General features: G+C 33.7%; 2 protein-coding genes across 5 annotated transcripts; both read right to left on the reverse strand.

The window, feature by feature from the left end:
* Positions 1-778: 778 nt before the first annotated feature.
* Positions 779-8,451, reverse strand: LOC115968916 (protein FIP1). 4 transcript variants are annotated; one of them, XM_031088455.1, is made up of 16 exons: positions 8,272-8,451; positions 8,138-8,155; positions 7,849-7,936; positions 7,654-7,762; positions 7,006-7,055; positions 6,783-6,794; positions 6,160-6,226; positions 5,927-5,999; positions 5,009-5,064; positions 4,158-4,254; positions 3,929-4,013; positions 3,685-3,747; positions 2,586-2,645; positions 1,520-1,612; positions 1,262-1,324; positions 779-1,184 (listed from the first exon to the last, which is right to left on the reverse strand). In XM_031088455.1, exons 1-16 carry the CDS (start codon positions 8,334-8,336, stop codon positions 1,068-1,070), a joined length of 1,116 nt encoding a protein of 371 aa, XP_030944315.1. In that variant the 5' UTR covers positions 8,337-8,451; the 3' UTR covers positions 779-1,067. The 4 variants fall into 4 exon arrangements, with proteins under 4 accessions (XP_030944315.1, XP_030944316.1, XP_030944317.1 ...); XM_031088456.1 differs by lacking the exon at positions 6,783-6,794; XM_031088457.1 differs by lacking the exon at positions 8,138-8,155 and having other exon boundaries at positions 8,272-8,450.
* Positions 8,452-12,394: 3,943 nt separating this feature from the next.
* LOC115968365 (thiol protease aleurain-like) lies at positions 12,395-16,245 on the reverse strand. Its single transcript, XM_031087749.1, has 8 exons — positions 15,905-16,245; positions 15,702-15,823; positions 14,692-14,807; positions 14,468-14,541; positions 14,108-14,372; positions 13,761-13,892; positions 13,276-13,411; positions 12,395-12,711 (listed from the first exon to the last, which is right to left on the reverse strand). Exons 1-8 carry the CDS (start codon positions 16,078-16,080, stop codon positions 12,674-12,676), a joined length of 1,059 nt encoding a protein of 352 aa, XP_030943609.1. The 5' UTR covers positions 16,081-16,245; the 3' UTR covers positions 12,395-12,673.
* Between the last annotated feature and the right edge of the window lie 670 nt (positions 16,246-16,915).

Consider the following 16,915-nt stretch of genomic DNA (forward strand, 5'->3'; position numbering starts at 1 on the left):
TAAGCGATATTATTTGAATGTTTTGAAATAAAAGAATAAAAATAAATGGAAAGTGAATAATCTTGTTTTAGAGGGAGAGTAATGAAACCATTTTATGACAATATTGCTATTGAACCCTTATTTAAAAATAAATTGCCAAATATGTAGGGGTATTTTGTGAGTTTTAATAAAATTTCTTTTAAGCCTAATTTTTTTCCCTTTGATTCATCCAAATTTTGAGGAAAATGAAAATTTGACATTTGGAGGGAAATAGAGAGAAATGTGTAACGTTCCATCAATTTCATTCCCTTTTACTTAAATTTCCAAATAAGAGAATGATCTTTCAATTCCTATTAAAACTCCCAAACAAAGGAATAGAATAAATATTTCTAAATGATTCATTTCATCCCACTTCAATTTCTTATAAATTTGTAGGGGTTGAAAAGCTAGTATAAGAAGGAAAGTAATTCCCTCCGATTAACTCTCAAAAAAGGGTTAATTCCCCCCACCCAAAAAAAAGAATAAAAAATAAAAAATAAAAAGAGAAGGAGAAACCTCTCAAATGAGAGAATGGCAAGACTATATATATATATATATATATATATATAAATTCTTTTCTTTCTTTTCCATTATTCATATTCTCCTCCCAGTTGTAACTGACTGAAATTGAAAGTGTTGGCTAGGAAAATCAGGGATCAAATTATACCATTTTGTTGAAATTAAAAGGAAAATAAAATAGAGAGACCTTATGGGTGCATAATATGAGACGAGTATTTATGAATCCTCCATGGCCATGGGATAACTGAAATGAATCATTATGGACTCTATATCAAGAACAAAATGGGAGGATTTTTTCCACCACCTATAGGTGGCTGCCGCGAATATATTTTCTTCTCCTATCAGAGTAAGGGAAAAAAAAGGGCAATCTATAAACAAATTTATATACAATCAACCATCACTTGTCAATGCTGAGTTCTTTTAACGCTTCTTCTTCTTCTTCTTCTTCTTCTCTCTCTCTCTCTCTCTCTCTCTCTCTCAATTTAACCTAGCAGAGGAATGGAACTGAGAAACATTCAACACAAGTGTGACTATGCTCCACGGTGTTCAGTAGGTTCTGCTGATGTATTTGATTGATTTGTGAGTGTTGAAACCTTCTTCTGCAATTCAAGATTTGACATTCGCTCGACCTCCAATGCTCGTTCAAGCTTTAAAAAATCAAAATTTGAGATTCTATTAGCCAAATGTTCTGCATACACCAAATAGTTAAACGAATAGACAATACCTTTGCTGCTCGGGTACTCCATTCTCCTAAAATAGCTCTTAGTCTTTCATTCTCTTCTACATACTGTTCAGTACCCCCAGAAATATAAAGAACATTAAAAAAAATCAACACAAGCTTAAAAGCATGTCAATCTTACTAGCTGGAGATGCTAAACATGATACAAATATATTGATATAATAAAGAGTTTCCAGGTCTTCAATAATTATAATACATATACATAATACTGACATGACATGGAGCTAACATGTTAGTACCTACCTGATTATTTGTAGCACGAACACTCTGAATCTCAGAGTCCCTCTCTGCTATCAAAGACCGAGCAAGCCTTAGCTCAGATTGCAGTTGATTCACCTACAATGTGAGTTCCTTTCAGTATCCAGTTTAATAACGCAGTAGATTGTTGTCAAATGCTATATTCAATTTCCTAAATAAAAGAATAGTGTGAATGGATGAACAAATTACGTCCCAGTGTCTAGGGGCAGAGAAAAAGTTTCAATTGTATTTAAGGTCATTGACTAATAAGTTTTAGTATGTATACTTCTGTTTCAAAGAACAGGATTTAACTACTGTTAACCAAAAAAGAAAGAATAAGTTTTGCTACTCATGGTGTTAGTTAACTTAACTCAAAAGTGAGATTACATCATTTGACACTAACAATTACATTAGCCCCAAAGACATTACCAAATACGTAGGGATTTCATCATGTCACTTCCTCCCACAAGAATATGGAGGTGAAGTTGTGAGTTCAAAACTCATAGATGTGTGTAACTTACCAAAATAAAAACAGGGATCCCATCTCAGTCATCTTTGGACTAGAAAGAAGAATGTATAAATCTCTATTTTTCTGCTGCAATGTTACCTCTCCAAGTGTCATTCTTTTGTTGTTTATATGATGCCATAGGTCATTGTATCTGAAGTAGAAAGGACTACCCATTCAACTACGAATTTGAAAACGTAAAACTTCTCCCTTATAATAAATGTTGATATGCCTGTGTACTTCACATAGTAATTGGCATAATCTACCTTTATTATATATCACAAAATAATGTGCCTTTCTTTTTTCCTCTTTTCTTTTTCCTGGATAGAAACAATAAATTCTTTCAAACACGCATCGCAAAATGTGAACACAATATTAGGCTTGTTACTTATCAAAAAACACAAGAGTACAAAATTAACACGCACATTATCTGTTTCATTTTCAAATAGATAGCAGCAGTAAACAGTGTTCATGCAATGTTAAAATCAAAAGCAACATGAGGGATTGACATTTGGAGAAGTGTAACATACTAACATGAACAAGTGAGGAAAATCAACCAGGTATTACCTCAGCAGTAAGTGTCCGTAATTCTTGATCACGAGCTGCTAACATGTGGGCGAGATCAACCTGTACATGGAGGCATTAGTAAATGATTTTCTGACTATTCCTCAACTAAGTAAAACTTAGGTACAATTCCTTAAGGCTTTGTTTGGTTTGAGGGAATAGGAGAGAAGGGAAGAGAAATGACTCATTGTCCTTTGTTTGGTTAGAAGGAAATAAAGGGGGAAAGGGGGAAGAAATGGATTCCATGGGCCCCACCAATTTTTTATTTTTTAGTTTCCCCTCAAATCTTTAAAATTACTCTATACCCTTGGAAAATTTTGAATTTTTTGTGAAATTACTTTTATGTCCTCATAATTAATTATTAATTTATAAGGATAAAATAGTAAAATGATCTTTTATTATTATTTTCTTATTCCCTCTCCTTATTCTCTTTTCTTCTCTTCCCCTTCCACCCTACCAAACATAGTGTTAAGTGTTGTATCTTAGATTCCCCAATTAAATTCGATCACATGATTATATTGACCAATGCAATACAAACAATGTTATGGACCACGTTGTTGAATTCAATTAGGGAACCTAAGGCACAACACCAAGGAAATTATATCTAAATTTTGTCCTTCTTAAAAACTTTTAGTGAAAAATTGAACATAGACGTACTGGATGGACTCCAAAAGAAATCATACGATTATTATTACATTTCACTTCAAATATTTCATCAAATCCTTCAATTAGATGTGACTATTTGCCATAACTTTTTGGCTCATGTAAAACTTTTTAAAACCCTACTTTTTCTAGGTAGCCCAGCCAATAAACCAATGAAATAAGCTCTCCCTAACAAGCATGAACTGGCCATCAGAATTCATGTCTTTTACAAAATGTTCTCTAATACACCACCTGTATCTTACAAGCCATTGCACATATGAATATGGAGTTAACAAGACTCCCATAATCACATCACATTCTTTTCAGAGTCTTCAAGGATCTAAAATTGACCATCACCATCTACTATCATGTGGATAGAACTTTCTTTGAGGAAACAAAGACATTCAGATTGCTCTTATTTGACAGAATAAGGGAAAATCATCTCCAGGATGACAAATACCTGGGGTGTGCTTCCATCATTAGACCGTTCATATTTACTTAAGCACTCTTGCAATCGCAGAATCTGCATGAGCACATTTTTCTCTGAAATTAGTAACAATATTGTACATACATATTTTGTTTGTGTGTGTTACTATGTGGAATCCATTATGCGGGAGCAGCTAATGCTGACATAATGAACTGTTGGATATGAAATGCAGTGCAATAGGGGCAACACCAATTGTAAATTTCAGATCATCATATACCTCCTCACTTAAGAAATGAAGGTTTTCACGCTGATATTGCAACAAAGCCATTTGCTCATCAGAGAGTCGACCGCCTTCATGATATCTGTTCCACCAAAATTTGCCATATGGCATCACATATTGCGTCATATATAATCCAACTAATAGATATGCATGAGTGTGAGTGTGGGAGTGTGTGTGTTGAATACAGATAGTGGAATAAAAAAATTAATAATAACTCCATGATTACCTCAAACCTTCCAAAGAACTTGATGGTTGAAGTGGAGAATATAATGACTTTAAAACATCAGGTTGAGAATTCAATGAATTGTATTGGTGTACATAACCTGCAAACACCAAAATACACATTGAAATGAGTTAAAGGAACCTATAACCTCTAATGCAAAATGAATTTAGAACTTCATATTTAGCAAAATAGAACATCACGATATGCAAAATTGTTTCATGACAAAAGCATAAGGGATAGCAGAAAAAACGAATCCTAATATTCTCTGAAGAAAATGCTTTTCTCTTGGACAAAACAGAAACCGCAGTTGGAATGAAACAAAACATAAATTAGGTCATGTTTATCTTTTTCTTTTTTTGTATGTGAACTCTAGTTCAAACAGTATCTCATCCCCTTGTTAGAGCAAGGTGAAGTGTGAGTTCAAAACTCATTGGGCGTGTGTGATTTTTTTACCTATTGGAGAGACCCAACAAAAAAAACGGCCAATCAAACCAACCAACCTTATTAGGTTATCTTGTATTGGTCTTAGTATAATATGGATATAGTACACAACCACTGAAAATTATGTACCTTTATTTATTAAGACAATTGGAAAGGCAACTAGGGCCTACAGGTTAGAGAAACTTTGAAATTATTATAAGCAGAAACATTGGGATTCAATAAATTCTTTCCAATAGCCATGCCTGTTGAATACAAATATTGAAACAATGAGTACCATTTTACCAACCCATAAACTTAACCACCTCCCCCCACCCCCCCAAACACACACACAAACCCCTTAATAAAGACAGGTTTCAATCACAAGTCTCTAGTATGTCAAATCCTTTAAATGTCAATAGGATGTAAGAACTCACCAATATAGACACTCATAAAAGATCCAGCACATATTGCTTCGATTACCATAATAATCCTGCAGATTTATGGGTAACCAAGTTTCGTCAGCAGCACATAGCTTGCCACAGTCACAATCAATATTTAATCATAAACTAAACAAGAATACAATTTGGAGAAGTAGCATTCACATTAAACATAAATAACTACAGGCTACCAACAGATAGGATGGTAAGTTGACAATAATCCATTGTGTCATGACATAACAATCAATATTTAAGTGTTAAAAATCAATAATGCAAAATTAGAAAGAGATAAATCTCAATATGTATTCAATACTTTATGGGTGTACCCAAAATTTGTCAATAACTTAATGTAAAAATTTTAACATATACTCATTGGTTACAAGTACTGGATATACCTTGAAGATTTACAAAAGTATGTTCATTTATTAATATATCCTCACCAGATCGTATTATATACTTTTCTAAAAATTGCCATACCAATGTATCTGTACTGTAAATCTACACTCATGCTTCCTACCATTAAAGTTCAAACCTATGAATAGTTCCTTAAGCTTTTTATAAACAAATTATACATATCTAGATCAGGATTCTGAACATTTATGGCAACAACAAAAAAGATTCTGGACAGTGAAAAAGTCTTTTTAGTCAAACGAAACTCCTTTAGGTTAATTCACTTACAATAGAGTTCAAAGTAAAAGATTGATCTCTTCCTTTGTTGATTCACTTCGTAGTTTGTATTATAATTTGAGAAAAAAAAAATCACATTCAAGATCATCTAAATTTAAGAGGTATTGTTTATAGTCCAAAGAAGAAAATTGTTGCAATTTTTTTTTGCCCTTTTATCTCAACTTTATTACATGAAGCAGTATATCTTGCAGATAAATGTTAATCAGCACCATTAGATAGTATGTGTACCTTAGTATTGTTGAGATGGAAAGAATATAGATGTGGGGTTTCCATACCATGATTAGTAGCATTGCAGCAGTTCCTACCATTGAACCAAAATATTTGAAACAAGTCCAATAAAACAAGAATAATTGCAAAGATAAAATCCCAACAACTATGATCTAGTTACATGAATCCTTGCTAAATAGAAAGGGGGGGGGGGGGGGTGTTGAGGACAGGAAAAAAAATTCATGCTTACATACCATATGCAGTGATGGCAAAAGGTAAGCGAACAATATGCTTCAATTTCTGGCTGAAACTATAATAACCCTACCAGACAAGAAAAATGTCACGATTTAAAAATAAAAAATAAAAATAAAAAATAACATATCAAAATATATGAATTAACATCCCAATACCATTCAACAAAATAGAATCATTATTGCATCTTAATAGCTAAATCCTCTAGTCTGGACAGTGCTTAGATTCATCCCCAGTACAGGGACTCATGGACTATTTCTATTGGTAAGTTATACATGCAAATGAGTATTAAACCCACGACCTCACCCTCTATCCCATTATTATGAGAGGAGGAAGTGACATTTGGACTAAGCTCATTAACTAGGGACTCATGGCCTTAAGAATAAACAAAACCAATATAATCCATGGTATCAATTCAAAAGGAAGTTCTATTCTCAATGGGGCAGTAAGTGAATGTCCAATAATTATTATGGGGTCCACAGGAAAACTCTTTTTTGCTGTTGGGATAGAGGTTGGCGTTGGTGCAGTAGTAAATTCCTTCCACCAAAAGCAACAAACTGTGGGTTCAAGCCTAGGAATCAGCCTCTCCGGGGAGAAAAAAATGGGGGTAAGGCAGTCCAATCACCTCTCCCAAACCCCGCAAAAAGTGAGAATATTATGCACCAGGTATAACCTTAAATCTTTAGGAACAGCTTTCCATGTCTACGCAGAATAAACTTCCACAAACCAGAAGGCCAGCAGAATTCTGTGTCTGTGTATTGAGGGTTGTGAGAAAGAGCATCTTCATCACATAGGTAGAGAGAGAGCAGAAAATAGACAGTTAACTATGTAACTGATATATATATTACCTGCAAGCGTATTTTATGGACTTGATAAACCAGATATTGTTGAAATATGCCTGCAACATTGAGATATCTTCGTTAGTGGATTGACTCCCTACATTGGCAGCATGCTTACTCTATTTGAGATAAGGTACAAACAACAGTAGAACTCAAAAAAGAACTAATTGTATACAACAAAGTTGGAGTGGAGGGCAATCAATCACCAAAAACCATACATACACAGATGTGTGATTGATAAGTTACATACACTCCGTGGGTCTTGAACTCAGTACCTGATTCTTTATCTCATTATTATAGAAGGATGATGAACCATTTGAGCTAGAACTCATTGACATCAAGCACCAAAAGAATAAAAGTAAAATTATCCAAGAACTACATGTTCTAGTATAATATTATATCATGTTCCCACGATTCAGTTTCACAAAATAACAGAATCTCAAAGACACGCTTAACCTTCAATGCGATAATTAAACAACAACAAAAAGCCTACATAAGTAGGTATGCTTTATGTATGGTGCATCTTCAAAGCCATGTAAGATTTCAATCAATACTATAAAAAATAAAAATGCAACAAAGTCATTACATACAAATGTAATTTCAGAGATAAGTAAGATTGTAAAATCAGATAAGATAAGAGCTACTGGATTCAAAAACCTGTGACTAGTAAAAGAGCAACATTGCAACTGCAAAGCAACGGCGCAATCAAGTATTGTATAGGATGAAAAATCCATGGAGCTCCCACGGCCAACACGACAAAAGCTGCCTAAAATCGACCCCACCCAACATTATTAGTCAGGTCAGCAAAAACATTACATAAACAATGCAATTAAAGCCAAAGTTTGTACTTGCCAAGCAAAAACAGTAGAAGACACTCCCAAATATGCTTCTGGACTTGCGGTCACCGAATAAAGGAGCCTCGTGAAGTATATCTAGAAACCTAAAATGACCACAAACCATTGAAATTGAAACCATCAGCATCAGCATCTGAATCTGAATCTGAATCTGAATCCACCATTGCAAAGTTTTTGACTAATTATCTAGGAAAAAACTTTCTTGACAGCCAAACGCAACTTAAGTCAGTGGTAATAAATTATGAATCTCGATAATCAATATGGATCACAACTCACAAGCTGCTTACAAGTCTATTATGAAACAACTGCAAGAGATATTTTCCGATTAAAAGAATTCTCGAGAACCAAACGGCAGCAAATTATAGTAGGAATGTTGCTAAAACGAAATGAAGTAGTTGGATTAAGGACAGAGAAGACTTACAGGGCGTTGTTTTGGTGTGATGTTGAGGGTAAAGAAGAAGCGTGTCTCTCTCTTTCTGTGGCCATGTCTATGTCTATGCGTATGTGAGTGAGATTTGAATCGATGTCATGCGCTCTGCGTCATTTCGGTTTTGAATTGTCAGAGAAAGACAGATCATGCGATCTTGCTCTTGTTCTTGTAAGCGACCGAAACCCCTTTTTATTATTTTATTATTATTATTATTATTTTATACGGTAAAGAAATTATAGTTTAACCTAATCTAATCTAAGTAAATATATATATATATAAGAAACTCCTTCGAAAATTTGAACATTGGTCCTTACTTTTTACATCTCACAAGCATTTATATATGTAGAGTGTCCATCACACCAAAGGTGTGTAGTGATATTATTATTATTATTGGGATGGTTATGTTTACTGATTAATGTCAGTCTTTTTTCTTTTTTTTTTTTTTTACAATTTAACACCATTTTGCTAATAATTTCATTAGTTAGCATATTTTCAAAACTATTTAGAAAATTTACATCTTACGTCTAACGGACTCGAGTTTGACGTGGGAAATCGAGTCTAACACACTCAATTTTTACATATCTTAGAGAAGAAGAATAAAGAAGAAAGTAGGAGAATAAGAAGAATAAAGAAGAAGAGACCCACAAACCCAACACAAGAACCTGAGTTTCAAACTCTCGAGATGCTAGTTTGCAAACTTGACAACTAACTAAATAGTTGCTAAAATATTGCTAAATGCCAAATTTCCCCTTGATGTTAGACTCTACAACTTTCTAAACCCTATTCACCCTATCAACCCAATCCAATCGAAGGAACTCCAGTCTCGAACAGTTTTGACTAGGTGGGTGATCGAGTGGGGGGTGGAGATGTGAGAGAGAGAGAGAGAGAGATTCAAACACAACCATTCTCTTATTATTATCACGCCTATGCCAATTGATTTCTTTTTTTTTCTTTTTAAAGATAATTTGATAGTTGAGAGTGTGAATATGAATATTGGACATTTCTGTTGAAAAAATCAAGAAGCGTTAATTGCTTTCAAACTCCCGGAAATAGATCCATTGTATTCACACCTCAAGTGGTGGTGGCTTCCACTTTCCCCTTCCTATTTTTATTTGAAAATTTTCTTTGTGATTGGCTTCCTCATATTATAGAACTACTTTACTCTAAAAGGTATAGTTTTGTTGGTTAAAATGAGTTTTGGTTAGGTTCATGGATGAAACTAATCTATTTGAAGAACAATTTTATGTATCCCTTAAATTTATGTTATTCACTATTAATGCAAATTACATCATGGAATTCATTATGGAGACATAGCTGGCCCAATAAATAGTGATTAATATTCAATTTAAGATAAACTCTTCACCATTATATGGAAATTAATGATTTCTCTCAGGAATGCTATTTGAAGAATATGGGCATGTTTGGTAGCTGTGCTCAAGTATTGGTTTTCAAAACGATGTGAAAACTGTGGTTTAAAAAGTATTGTGAAAACATGTATTTAAAGTACTCATAATGCAAAAAATTTGTTTGGTATCATATATCAAATAACATTTATTAAAATGTGAAAACAAAATTGTGTGTTTGGTATGTGTTTGTGTTTTTTTTTTTTTTTTTTTTTTTTTTAATGTGATGACTGTATAGTAAAAGCATACTATTTTATTTAAGAAGAGAGAAAATGAAAGAAAAAAAAGGAAGAGAGAAAGACATAAGGTCCGTTTGGATTGAGCTTATTTTTGCTGAAACTGAAAACTGAAACTGAAAACACTATAGTAAAATAATTTTTAAATGTGTAAATAATGTTGTGGGACCCATTTTTAATGAAAAAGTTGCTAAAAAGTGAAATTTGTGGGTCTATAAACAGTACACAGATGTACTATTTATGCACTGAAAGTCAACAAAACCGACTTTAAAAAAATAATAATAATAATAAAAAAGGGCTGAAACGCAGACGCACTACGTTTCAGCCCAATCCAAACGCTACCATAATGCGTGGAAGAGGTGGGACAGTGGGAGAAAAAGAAAGATAAAAAAGAAGGTTGAAGCATGTGAGAGAGAGTTTGGTCTTATCAAGTGGCCCCCACAATTTTCAATTTATTTACAAAAATGTGTTCAACAATGTTACTTAAAAACTAAAAACTGATATGGATTAGTTTTCAAAATAAATGTTTTAAATACCCTAGTTTGAGAATTGTAAATCAAACACTCTTGATAAAACATTCTTACTAAACATACTTTTTTTTTTTTTAATTAAAAATTATTGTTTGAAATTTGCTGCCAAATAGGCCCATATATTGTCTAATGACAACAGAGATTTGTGCCTTTAAGCCTTTTATCAATCATTTATTAACCCCAAATTTCCCAAAAAAGTATAGTGGGTGAAGCGTGGCTGTTTCAAGAAGCACATGCATGTGGCTTGAGTTATGGATTGCTTGAGAAAGACTTTAAATTGTTGCAAACTCAATCTTAGTTCTATTGACTTATCTTCTCTTATTAGTTATCCCTTGATTTTATTCGATTGTTATTTGAATAAAGCACGAATAGGATTGGTTTGTAACCCAATTTTGTTTCCACAAGATTGCCGTTTGTTTTAGGATATAATTAATCATTTTAGTGTGATAAGGAGTCTAACTTAGACCAGACTTTATCAAGTTTTCTTTTAATTAGGGGTGGCAAAAATTTCTCATTTCACTTGACTTGTCTTGTCTTGCTCTATCCCTGTGCATCTCAAAGAGGTGATGGGGGAAATGACCGGTTTTGCTCATCCCGCTAGTTCCTGAATGTGTGTGCAGTGTATATATATTTTATTTTATATATATATATATATATTAAATTATGTATATATAATTTAATTTTTGTTATATGTATATATATTATTTATATTTAATATATTTTTCGCACATTCATTATCATCACTCCGAAACACTTGTTTCACTTGTTGCTCTATTATTCTCAAAAAAATAAATATACCATAGAAAAAAGCTATCATGGGGTTTTCCCATTAGAATATTAGATCAAATTCGTTATTCTTGTGATTAAATAGATTCTTATGTGAAGTAAGTAACCAAGCTAGTGTGGCTCGCAATCTCCAATTGCACGTTCCTATAATTTGGATTAAAATGAAATAATTAGATGTATGGAAATAATCCATTTTATTGGTATCAGTATAGGTTAAAGAACATCATCAACTTGTCTAAGAATATGTTTGGAATGGAGGAAGATGAAAGGAGAGATGAGGAGAGTAAAGTGTACAATTGCCTGAAAAAATTCAATACATTTCAGTCACCTCCTTTCCTCTTCCCTCACCTTCCCCCTTCCATACATAAGGAAAGACTGAAGAATATATCTGTCTACCATTTTCCTATGTTGGTTGGGATTGTTTGGAGCCCAAAGAAGAACTTCCTCCATGTGTACCCTTAATTATAATATCAATTTCAATGTAACTATCCATGCTAAGAATATTTTATTTCAATGATATTGTTAGGTCTCTTTTATAAGAACTAGGGTTCAATTCCCTTCTTACCCGTTTGTGAATTTCCCCCCTCCCCCCACCGGAAAATAAAATTCCAACTATTCTTTATCCTTAATCTAGATCAAACGTTACCTATTCATGGATAGATCATGGATGATAGATAATCGGTGCATATCATTTGTAATTACAAAATGACCGATGTACAAATTTGAAGAGAATTGTCCATTGAGTGTGGATCTCATCTCATCTTCTTCTTTTATTTATTTATTTATTTTCTTTTGTGCGTTATATATATATATATATATATAGACACAATAGTGCATGTTGGACAACACCCATCGTGTTCAATATATATAAATAATCTGGTAAAAAGACATAGCATGTATCATAAAGCACTACACGAACAAGTTCAGGCTGCCCACCTTAGCCACAACCAGTCCATACGTTCTGATAGTTTTTCTGTCAAGATTCAATATAGTAATATTTGGTAGGGCCTGGATAAGCTGGAATGACAGCCCGCATGGGACATATATATATATATATATATATATATATATATATATGTATATGGTTATAAATATGCAATTTAAGAATAGTACCTTCTGAATTCTATGAAAATAATTAAAGAGGAAAGAGCGAGTAAGGGAAATAAAATGAATAGTTGATACCCTTTTTATATAATGGAAACAGATTTCACATATCACCCATACATAAAGAATATACACATGGTCATGTTGTGAAAGTTACAATCTTTTGGATCTTATTTTTACAAGTCTACATTATCATTAATTATTACACCATATATAACCCTTTAACCTTAGATGCGTACAACTGCAAGAAGAAGACAGATTCATACAATACTTGCATGATACAACATAATCCACCACCAAAAGAGACTACCATATCTTCTGAAACAGAGACTATCTATGCAACAACTGGGTATGATGCACAAGTTGCAATACCTGCAATTAGATGATCAATCAGTATTAGCATAAATAACACTGAAATGGACGATTAATTGCATCCAAATTCCAATCTCCAATTAATGGTGTATTCAGTGGTAAATCTAGACTTTAACCATTTGGGTACGGGGTACCAATTTCAAAATGACCCCAAAAGTTTAGCTAGTCTAAGCAAATAAGCACTAGTCCATGTATATATAGCTGGTTTACATTTATAACATGGGAACTTTTGAAATACAGAGACCACTGCGAACATTAGTGAGCCTTTTACTAAAACTCACACGCATGTTATTCATGTAAACCAGTCAAACATGTAGTATTATCAGTGGTCATAATCAATGGACCACAGCCTAAAGATCAAATAAGTTTCAATGATCTGATAAGATCATACATAACCTATGTGGTCCTGAACCTTTGCAATGGTCCATTCAGGCCCTAGGCTCTGGATCAGGTATGAAAGACCAGGTGGAATTTGCCTAAGGAAAAATCTTGAGGTATATATAGAGGCCCATGCAAATGGAGTTATATTGTTTTACACTAGGATCAGCTAGCGCAAAAACTTACCACACATGTTTTTCCCCATCTCCATCTTGAAGTAGCCTTTATCACCCCAGCTTTCTCCCCATGAATTCTTAATAAGCCAATATGGGACATCATCTTCAATTCCGTACCCAACTGCTAGAACAGCATGGTTCACATCCTGCCAAATAAATTTACAGCAGTGTTAAAAAGAAATGAATGCACCACGAATGTGTTAATGTTTGTGCATCTGTGTGGCTCGGAAATGCTACTACAATCCTAATCAGTGAATGATCATACACTCACTTGCATGCATACATAAAAGGCAAATGTTTAACATACACATATGCACATAAGAAGGAAAAAAAAAATTAAAAACTATAAAGGCAAATCTTGCATAAGGATGATCTTAACCAATAAATAAATGAAGTAACTTAAATTCTTTAAAGTTAACCACACACACACACACACACACACACACACACATATGTATATATTCTCTATCCTAAATCCTAATCAGAAAAACTTACCATGGGAGTGCTGCCACATGTCTCACTGGTGTAAACTCCTTTCTTGTAAAATCGGAAACCATTCACTACCTGAAATGCCACACTCACTGGTCTAACAAATGCAACTGCATGCTTTAGCTCATCTTCAGCACCCTGTGTTAGTCCACAGATATGTTAGAAAACCTCAAAACAATCAAAAATATATATATTAATCCACAGGCATATAAGAAAGTGAACAGATTCTCATAACAATTCTCCCCTAAGTTAACAGGAACATTTCATTTATTTACACATCAAGCGCAAGATGTGCATACAGAAAACATTAAAATGAAAAAAAAAAAGTGAAGACATTTGTCCATGATGATTACCAAGGTGATGTTAACAGAGTCAACGACTTGGACGCCAACATTTTCTGCTGAGAATTTGCATTCACCATCTTTTCCAACGTAAGGATATGCCTCCTCAGTGTCAAGGCCACCATTGTATTTGATGTACTCAAAGGCCTGGGAAGGCAACCCTCCACTGCAGCCAAAGTTATTGAAGGCTCTGGCGCAATCCACAAGCTGTTGCTCAGAGAGAGAGATTGCCTTTCCAAATGCCTGGGCATAGGCTGCCTCAAGAGCCCCAGTGGTGCTGCAATACACAAATATTGAAGGTTAGAACTTAGAAGCAGAGTGATTGGTATATTTTGTGAGCCTTATTTGAGTACATCGTATATTCGAATCTACCTGAATGTCCAGCAAGATCCACAATGGCCTTGATCCTTAACTGGGCTGACTATGCCTTCTACCCTCCAGTCTTTCTGCACATACAGATAATTATAATAAGGTTAAAATATTTCCCATTAACATAGTTTTATTTTATAATATAGTCACTTCCAGATAAGGCCTCCACTCTCCATAACTAAGAGCATAATAAATGAAATCTATAAAGAATTTTCCACAAGAACTACCAGTTCAGGAAGAGCAGCATCAGTAAGCTTGTGATTTCCCTTTAAAGTGGCAGAGCAGTTCTGTGCAGCTCCCAATCTGTGCCTTAAGAACTCTTCCCAAGTCCAATCAGCAAAGCCTGTTTGATCAAATTAAATACCATCAATTGGGTCCTAAATACTTTGGTAAATTAATGTAAGAAAATTATTTAATACCTCGAGAGCCATGTTATTACTTCCACAATTTTTATTTTTTTATTTTATATATACAAGATAGAAATTCTTCTCTAAACTAATCTTAAGTGTATACGTGTGTGAAGCTCCTTCCTAGATATTTGAATCCCAACTCTTACCCCACACACCCCACAAGTTCTTCTACTCGTGGAGTGATTATCGCGCCAAGAGAACGCGGTAGTATTACTACCGCAAATTTAATTAGTGAGATTATTGATCTGAAGTATAAGTTGAAAGACTAAACATCAATGCTAATTAATAATAATAAATAAATAAATAAAATTTCATTTGATTATATTTTTATATCAAGCCTAGTGGAAATTTAAATTTAAGAACTCCATAAATTCAATTGCTATGCGTGATTGAAAATATGATAATTAGTTACAATAATATTATATTATTGGCAAAAAAAATCGAGAATTCAAGCTAGTATTAGTATGTATATCAGATGATTAAAAAACATGAACTCTATAATTATTCTACCATAGTACAAATACATAGTTCAATTTTTTTTTTTTCTTTTAAAAAAAAAAATTTAAACAGGGCACAAATGATTTATCATATGAAACCAGTCAGTCTTTGATTTAGTCAGCAAGAATCTATAACAGAACATGATGAGCTTGACTTTTCGTTATATTGAGATAAGAAGCACCTCATATAGAGAAAATGACCTTAATATAAGTGAGTTAAGATGGTCACGTCACGTATGAGACAGACATAATAGTGGGTCCATAACACGGCTAAAATCTACCAAATCCAACGGCTGATAAAAAAAGAAAGAAAGAAAGGAAGAGGCTTACGATTAACGGCGAGTTTGTAAGATGAGGCCTTCCTGTTAGTGGATCTGATAAGTTTGAGGTTGTCAGAGAAAATCTGGAACCTTAGTTTGATCTCCTCCACGCTCTCGTACTCTTTCCCATACCTGCAACACTTTAATTAGCTCACACCTATGTATGAATAAATAGATAGTTAAGATGAGATTGATTTGATTTGATTTGATTACCGATGGGCAAAGCGGGCAAAGGAGAAAGCATGGCGGGTGTGGCCGATGAGTTGGATGAGCCGAGACTCGAAGTCGTCAGATACCAATCTGATTGGGTTTGAGTCATCGAAGGTTGATCCTGCGGCAGCGCAGCATAGGACTAATAGGATCGACCATACCAAGCTCACTCGCCCCATGTTTCCGAGAACTTTGGGAGGGTTTAGAGACACAGAGAATATGTTGTTGGGTGGGATAGTGCGTGTGAGTATGTATGAATATTAATAATTGGTCGGATGATGTATATGGACACAATGTGGAGGAAGTTACCAAGTTGGTCTCTACCACCTATTTTGTAGACTTTTATTACTTATTTGTTTTTTTTAGGATATTTTTATGGATACATCCAATAATTACGACCAATTAATAGTGATTTGAGAACATGACATTAATAGTGGGTTTAGATAAAAACTAATAATAAGTTGGACACATTAATAACTTGTAAAATTGTTATAAAATAGTTTTACTGTTTCAATGTTCTGAAAAAGACCTATATATAAATACAAATGTTTTCACAAAAGTAAATACAATATTTGGGTGACATGGGAGATGTCCATTCATTCATTATATGTATATCTAGGTAAAGTTGAGAGGAATTAATTTAAATTCTAAATTGGATAGCTAATTTTGAGTCGTGTGTGATGTATCCTATCTAAATTTTGAAATTTTTGTATATGCATTAACACCTAACACGGAAGTTAAGAAAACCACAATAATTGTGGTAAGCATGAAAACCAAAGAGATTTTTGTGGCAAGCTTGAAAACCAAAGAGACCTAATAATAACACTCATAATTCATTGAACTTGGATTCACATTTGTAGAAGGATCAAATGCACCATCTCATTGTCTTTAAAAATATATATATTGAAATCGAGGGAAGGAGAGAGATTCGTAAGGCATTGAGAGGAAGAAAGTCGTAGGCAAAGCAGAAATGAAGAGAATGATCTGCTTGAGTGTCAGTGGTGGCTTGAGGAG

This window comes from Quercus lobata, chromosome 11, assembly GCF_001633185.2.
Source record: "Quercus lobata isolate SW786 chromosome 11, ValleyOak3.0 Primary Assembly, whole genome shotgun sequence".
NCBI lineage: Eukaryota > Viridiplantae > Streptophyta > Magnoliopsida > Fagales > Fagaceae > Quercus > Quercus lobata.

Coding starts and splice junctions, on each gene's coding strand:
- LOC115968916 (XM_031088455.1), bottom strand. CDS start 8,336: ATGGCCACAGAAAGAGAGAGACACGCTTCTTCTTTACCCTCAACATCA. Junction 5,065..5,926: donor TCCATCTCAACAATACTAAG/GTACACATACTA, acceptor ATAAATCTGCAG/GATTATTATGGTAATCGAAG. Junction 3,748..3,928: donor TTCATTTCTTAAGTGAGGAG/GTATATGATGAT, acceptor GTGCTCATGCAG/ATTCTGCGATTGCAAGAGTG.
- LOC115968365 (XM_031087749.1), bottom strand. CDS start 16,080: ATGGGGCGAGTGAGCTTGGTATGGTCGATCCTATTAGTCCTATGCTGC. Junction 15,824..15,904: donor TTTGCCCGCTTTGCCCATCG/GTAATCAAATCA, acceptor AAAGTGTTGCAG/GTATGGGAAAGAGTACGAGA. Junction 13,893..14,107: donor ACTCTGTTAACATCACCTTG/GTAATCATCATG, acceptor GGACTAACACAG/GGTGCTGAAGATGAGCTAAA.